At 53.0% G+C, this 7335-nt stretch overlaps 1 protein-coding gene across 2 annotated transcripts in view; it reads left to right on the plus strand.

Annotated features, from left to right (window-relative positions):
* The first annotated feature begins 1014 nt into the window (after positions 1–1014).
* Positions 1015–7335, plus strand: part of LOC109875177 (CUGBP Elav-like family member 5) — a 66754-nt gene continuing 60433 nt past the window's right edge. Inside the window, exons 1-2 of one of the 2 annotated variants that reach the window (XM_031810693.1) lie at positions 1015–1505; positions 2271–2353. In XM_031810693.1, the coding sequence (XP_031666553.1) occupies positions 1163–1505; positions 2271–2353 (426 nt within the window). In that variant the 5' untranslated portion in view covers positions 1015–1162. The remainder of the gene's footprint in view (positions 1506–2270; positions 2354–7335) is intronic. The other variant, XM_031810694.1, reaches the window with a different exon arrangement.

The following is a 7335-nucleotide window of genomic DNA, read 5'->3' on the forward strand; positions in this document are numbered from 1 at the left end:
TCATGGTTCTAGTATCTGTCAAGTCTTTTGAGATCAGTAGTGTTGACATAAATTAGATCAGGGAATGTCTGGGGTGTGGAGGCTCTGTATACTGCACAGTTAGTATAGTATATATTTAAGCAATAATGCCCGAGGGGATGTGGTATATGGCCAATATACCATGGTTGAGGGCTGTTCTTAAGCACGACGCAATGCGGAGTGCCTGGACACAGCCCTTAGCTGTGGTGTATTGGACATGTATCACAAACCTCAGATGTCGCTTAATGCTTTTAGAAACTGGTTACCAACTTAATTAGAGCAGTAAAAATACATGTTTTTTTCATACCCATGGTATATGGTCTGATATACCATGGCTGTCAGCCAATCAGCATTCAGGGCTCGAACCACTCAGTTCATAATATACTGTATAGTTAAGTTAGCATAGTATAATGTTACCGAATTGCCTTCCTATACTGTCGCAGTTTCAATCACAATTGTACCTCCAAATACCCATCTCAAGGTGTCACTCAAGAACCACCAATTCTGGTTACTGCAATCAAGCTATCGGCATAGTTTCCTGTTCTCTCATCTCCTAACCCCCATTAGGCTACCACTGATGGGTGAAGTTGGGTGACTATAAAGGTTGTTTCTATTGTTTATCAAGTCAAATCTCTGTCAAATCCTCTCTGATAAAAGCAGACAAGGAAAGGACGCCTTATATCGGAATATGATATCAACCTGTTTCAATTTAATCCAACTTTATTCAAAGAGCATTTACACTTCTCAATATATTTCACACACACAAAAATGTACTAAAGGGAAATAAAACATAGATGAATAACAAAAGGAGTGTTTTTCTAAATGAGTCATAATAATGACATGGGTAAAGGAGTGAAAAACTAAGAGCACATGATGAAATCAGAGGTCATGCTGACCACAGTTGCAGTTCCTCGTCATCTCCAGCAGATGTTGCTCAACTACCAACAATTCTCGAAAATTTCAACCCACTCCTTCCACCAAACCCGAGCGTGAAGAAGACAGGTGCCATTTGGGAATTGGGACAGAACAAGCCTGTGTGTGTTTCCATCTGAATGCATCGCTCTTACCCTCTCAGTAGCCTGCTAGTGTGTGTGCGTGTCTCAGTCTGTGTTGTCACTGTCCTCCAATCTACTCCCAGCTCAGCATGGCCAGATTTACACAGAGTGAAAGCAGAAGGCATCAGCAGCAGCACCATCCCCAGCCGCCTCATCCCGCCCCCGTCAACCTGCTTCTACAGCAGCCGCTCTTACTTATCCCCCATCAGCATCAGCTCGATCACAGCCCTGTTCCGAAGCCCATGAACGGACCCGACACCGTCTCCATGCACACGGACAGCGGCGCCATGAAAGACCAGGACGCCATCAAGCTCTTCATTGGACAGATACCGCGGAACCTTGAGGAAAAAGACCTGAAACCTCTCTTTGAGCAATTTGGGAAAATCCACGAATTGTCTGTTCTGAAGGACCGATACACAGGCATGCATAAAGGTAGCGTGTATGTCACCCCTGCGCATTCCCTCACAGATGGTCGCTACATTGTAATTAGGTTACTGTATTATTACGATGTAATTATCATCCGTATGAAACGCGATAGTCATTCCATTTTTGTTCCTTTTTGTGATAGATTGTCTCTCATCATCTATTCTCTCTCGTGATGTCTGTAATGCAATAATGTGTTAGTCTACGCACCTTGTACTGAAAAGCCCATATGCCTTGCAGAATAAGGTTGCATATAGTCTTAACACTATTACCGTAATTTCCCCATAATAACAGCATAAATGATTTATTTGGGGTTCTTCTCATCTCGACAGATTCTCTCTTTTAGTGCGTAGGAGTAGCATGTTCATGTGAGTTCATATAAGTAAAATGCAAGTTGGTCTCACAGCTAAACGCTCGTCACACTTCCCAACACTTTTTCTTGCCCTAATTATTACACGCCAATGTTTGTTTGCGCCAGCTGCGCGCATAACAGTGTTTTCCCCCGCGCCATCGCAGTGTCATGATGCAAACAAAAATAGGGATTATTTGGCAGAAAATCGAAACGTATATTTTACCACCGTCACGTCTATGCATCACATTGCATGGGCAACTCATACACAATCAACATGATTTAGGCCAGTATTGCCAAGAGAGTGTGTCTGTGTGTATGTGTGTGTGTGTGTGAGAGAGAGGGGAGGGGGCTTGTGTGAGCAAGCTGTATTCATGTGTGTGTCTTTGTGTGACTAACCCTTGTTGGTCTGTTTTGATTGATAGGATGTGCGTTTCTCACCTACTGTGCCAGGGAGTCTGCCATCAAAGCCCAGAATGCATTGCATGAGCAGAAAACCCTACCTGGGGTGAGTACTCCACCGCCTGAATGCTGCCAGGGTTTTACATGGAATGAGAGATGGTGTGAAAGCTTTTCCCCAAAGACATCTGTGAGTTGCCAATTCCTTTCGGATTGCGGAGAATGAAAAAGAGGATAGAGGAGAGTAAGAGAACATGGAGTGAGAGAGAGAAAAGAGTGAGAGAGGGGGAGTGAGAGTGAGAGAGCAAGAAAGAGAGAGTACTGTAAAACAACAGTGAACAGAACCATGTAGACAGCTTCAGGCTGTTCACTCAGTGAGCCATGTATGGAGAGAGAGAGAGAGAGAGAGAGGGAGAGAGAGAGAGAGAGAGAGAGAGAGAGAAAGAGAGAGAGAGAAATAGAAATAGAGAGAGAAAAAGTGAGAGGAGAGAAAGAGAAAGAGAGAGAGAGAAAGAGAGAGGAGAGGAGAGAAAGAGAGAGAGAAAGTGAGAGAGAGAGAGAGAGAGAGAGAAAGAGAGTGAAATATATAGAGAGAAAGAGAGAGAAAGACACTGAAGGGGGAATCAGTTAGAGAGAGAAAGCAGATGAGAAAGAATGAGCTGAAGAAAAAGGCAGAGGGAGGGATGAGAGACAGGGAGGGATGAGGAGAGTTTGGAGGGGAGGGATATGTGATGAGGAGGGATGAGAGAGAGATGAGGAGAGGTTGGAGGGGGAGGAATGAGATAGAGGGATGAGGAGAGGTTTGAGGGGAGGGATCACAGAGAGAGGGATCACTGAGAGAGAGAGAGAGAGAGAGGGGGATGAGGAGAGAGAGAGAGGGATGAGGACAGGTTGTAGGGGAGGGATGGGGAGAGGTTGGAGGGGAGGGATATGTGATGAGGAGGGATGAGAGAGAGGGATGAGGAAGTTTGGAGGGGAGGGATGAGAGAGAGACAGGGATGAGGATAGGTTTGAGGGGAGGGATATGTGATGGGGAGCGATGAGAGAGAGAGATGAGGAGAGGTTGGAGGGGGGATGAGAGAGAGAGGGATGGGGAACGGTTGGAGGGGAGAGATGAGAGAGAGAGGGATGGGAGAGGTTGGAGGGGAGGGATGTGATATGGAGAGAGGTTGGAGGGCAGGGATGAGAGAGAGAGAGGGATGGGGAGAGGTTGGAGGGCAGGGATGAGAGAGAGAGAGGGATGGGGAGAGGTTGGAGGGGAGAGATGAGAGATGGGGAGGGGTTGGAGGGCATGGATGAGAGAGAGAGAGGGGGAGGTGAGGATGGATGGGGAGAGGGGGAGATGGGGAGAGGTTGGAGGGGAGAGATGAGAGATGGGGAGGGATGGGGAGAGGTTGGAGGGGAGGGATGGGAGAGATGGGAGGGATGGGGAGAGGTTGGAAGGGAGGGATGAGAGATGGTGAGGGATGGGGCAGAGTATTGGAGGGGCGGCATACGAGTTTGGGAGGGATAGGGAGAGGTTGGAGGGAAGGGATGAGGGATAGGGAGAGGTTGGAGGGGAGGGTTGAGATATTGGGAGGGATGGTTGGAGGGCAGGGATGAGAGATGGGGAGGGATGGATGGATGGGGAGAGATTGGAGGGGAGGGGTAAGAGAGAGGGCGGGATGGGGAGAGGTTGGAGGGCAGGGATGAGAGATTGGGAGGGATGGGGAGAGGTTGGAGGGCAGGGATGAGAGATTGGGAGGGATGGGGAGAGGTTGGAGGGCAGGGATGAGAGATGGGGAGGGATGGGAGAGGTTGGAGGGGAGGGATGAGAGAGAGGGCGCGATGTGGAGAGGTTGGAGGGGAGGGATGAGAGATTGGGAGGGATGGGAGAGGTTGGAGGGGAGGGATGAGAGAGAGGGCGGGATGTAGAGAGGTTGGAGGGGAGGGATGAAAGATTGGGAGGGATGGGAGAGGTTGGAGGGGAGGGATGAGAGAGAGAGAGGGATGTGGAGAGATTGGAGGGGATGGATGAGAGATAACAGGGAAGGGGCAGAGTATTGGAGGGGCGGCATACGAGTTTGGGAGGGATAGGGAGAGGTTGGAGGGAAGGGATGAGGGATAGGGAGAGGTTGGAGGGGAGGGTTGAGATATTGGGAGGGATGGTTGGAGGGCAGGGATGAGAGATGGGGAGGGATGGATGGATGGGGAGAGATTGGAGGGGAGGGGTAAGAGAGAGGGGCGGGATGGGGAGAGGTTGGAGGGCAGGGATGAGAGATTGGGAGGGATGGGGAGAGGTTGGAGGGCAGGGATGAGAGATTGGGAGGGATGGGGAGAGGTTGGAGGGCAGGGATGAGAGATGGGGAGGGATGGGAGAGGTTGGAGGGGAGGGATGAGAGATTGGGAGGGATGGGAGAGGTTGGAGGGGAGGGATGAGAGAGAGGGCGTGATGTGGAGAGGTTGGAGGGGAGGGATGAGAGATTGGCAGGGATGGGAGAGGTTGGAGGGGAGGGATGAGAGAGAGGGCGGGATGTGGAGAGGTTGGAGGGGAGGGATGAAAGATTGGGAGGGATGGGAGAGGTTGGAGGGGAGGGATGAGAGAGAGAGAGGGATGTGGAGAGATTGGAGGGGATGGATGAGAGATGGGGAGGGATGGGGAGAGGTTGGAGGGGAGAGATGAGAGAGAGGGCGGGATGTGGAGAGGTTGGAGGGGATGGATGAGAGATGGGGAGGGATGGGGAGAGGTTGGAGGGGAGAGATGAGAGATGGGGAGGGATGGGGAGAGGTTGGAGGGGAGGGATGGGAGTTGGGAGGGATGGGGAGAGGTTGGAAGGGAGGGATGAGAGATGGGGAGAGTATTGGAGGGGAGGCATAAGAGTTTGGGAGGGATAGGGAGAGGTTGGAGGGGAGGGATGAGGGATAGGGAGAGGTTGGAGGGGGAGAGATGTAGAGGGATGGGGAGATGTTGGATGGGAGGGATGAGACATGGGGAGGGATGTGAGAGGTTGGAGGGCAGGGATGAGAGATGGGGAGGGATGAGGGGAGTTTGGAGGGGATGGATGAGAGATGGGGGGGGATGGGGAGAGAGAGAGAGGGATGAGGAGAATTTGGAGGGGAGGGATGAGAGAGAGAGGGATGAGGAGCGGTTGCAGGGTAGGGATGAGAGAGAGAGAAAGACAGAGAGGGATGGGGAGGGATTTGGAGAGGTTGGAGGGGAGGGATGAGAGATTGGGAGGGATGGGGAGAGGTTGGAGGGCAGGGATGGGAGATGGGGAGGGATTGGGAGAGGTTGGAGGGGAGAGATGAGAGATGGGGAGGGATGGGGAGAGGTTGGAGGACAGGGATGGGAGATGGGGAGGGATGGGGAGAGGTTGGTGGGGAGGGATGAGAGATGGGGAGGGACGGGGAGAGAGAGAGAGAGAGAGAGGGGATGAGGAGAATTTGGAGGGGAGGGATGAGAGAGAGAGGGATGAGGAGCGGTTGCAGGGTAGGGATGAGAGAGAGAGAAAGACAGAGAGGGATGGGGAGAGGTTGGAGGGGAGGGATGGGGAGAGGTTGGTGGGGTGGAGGGATGAGAGATGGAGAGGGATAGGGAGAGGTTTGGAGGGCAGGGATGGGAGGATGGGGAGGGATTTGGAGAGGTTGGTGGGCAGGGATGGGAGAGGGGGAGGGATGGGGAGAGGTTGGTGGGGAGGGACGAGAGATGGGGAGGGATGAGAAGAGGTTGGTGGGGAGGGATGAGAGATGGGAGAGATGGGGAGAGGTTGGTGGGGAGGGATGAGAGAGAGAGGGAGGCATGAGGAGAGGTTGGTGGGGAGGATGAGAGAAAGAGGGATGGATGGGTGAGGTTGAAGGTTAGGGAGGAGAGCGAGGGAGGGATGGGAGAGGTTGAAGGTGAGGGAGGAGAGAGAGAGGGAGGGATGGGGAGAGGTTGGTAGGGAGGGATGAGAGATGGGGAGGGATGGGGAGAGATTGGAGTGCAGGGATGAGAGAGAGGGAGGGATGGGGAGAGGTTGGTGGGGAGGGACGAGAGATGGGGAGGGATGGGGAGAGATTGGAGTGCAGGGATGAGAGATGGGGAGGGATGGGGAGAGGTTGGTGGGCAGGGATGGGAGAGGGGGAGGGATGGGGAGAGGTTGGTGGGGAGGGACGAGAGATGGGGAGGGATGAGAAGAGGTTGGTGGGGAGGGATGAGAGATGGGAGAGATGGGGAGAGGTTGGTGGGAGGGATGAGAGAGAGAGGGAGGCATGAGGAGAGGTTGGTGGGGAGGGATGAGAGAAAGAGGGATGGATGGGTGAGGTTGAAGGTGAGGGAGGAGAGAGAGGGAGGGATGGGAGAGGTTGAAGGTGAGGGAGGAGAGAGAGAGGGAGGGATGGGGAGAGGTTGGTGGGGAGGGACGAGAGATGGGGAGGGATGGGGAGAGATTGGAGTGCAGGGATGAGAGAGAGGGAGGGATGGTGAGAGGTTGGTGGGGAGGGACGAGAGATGGGGAGGGATGGGGAGAGATTGGAGTGCAGGGATGAGAGATGGGGAGGGATGGGGAGAGGTTGGTGGGCAGGGATGGAGAGGGGAGGGATGGGGAGAGGTTGGTGGGGAGGGACGAGAGATGGGGAGGGATGAGAAGAGGTTGTGGGGAGGGATGAGAGATGGGAGAGATGGGGAGAGGTTGGTGGGGAGGGATGAGAGAGAGAGGGAGGCATGAGGAGAGGTTGGTGGGGAGGGATGAGAGAAAGAGGGATGGATGGGTGAGGTTGAAGGTGAGGGAGGAGAGAGAGGGAGGGATGGGAGAGGTTGAAAGTGAGGGAGGAGAAGAGAGGGAGGGATGGGGAGAGGTTGGAGGGACAACAGGGTACATCTGTCTGGGGGGGGGGGGGGTGTTGGCCGTGAGGGGTGGGGTCTGATTGATACACAAACACACACAGGTATAAGCATATCACAGTGCATTTGTTTGGGAGTGTGTTTGTGCTGTACTGCAAGCTTCAGTGACCTAGAATGTGCACGAACCGGAATTGGATCGATTTCCTTTTGATGTGTCTTGTGTGTTGTGATTGCTGCCCGTTGTGTATGTATTTGTGTGTATGTTGTGTGTGTGATTGCTGCCGTTGTGT

Source organism: Oncorhynchus kisutch, linkage group LG30 (assembly GCF_002021735.2).
Source record: "Oncorhynchus kisutch isolate 150728-3 linkage group LG30, Okis_V2, whole genome shotgun sequence".
Taxonomy (NCBI): domain Eukaryota; kingdom Metazoa; phylum Chordata; class Actinopteri; order Salmoniformes; family Salmonidae; genus Oncorhynchus; species Oncorhynchus kisutch.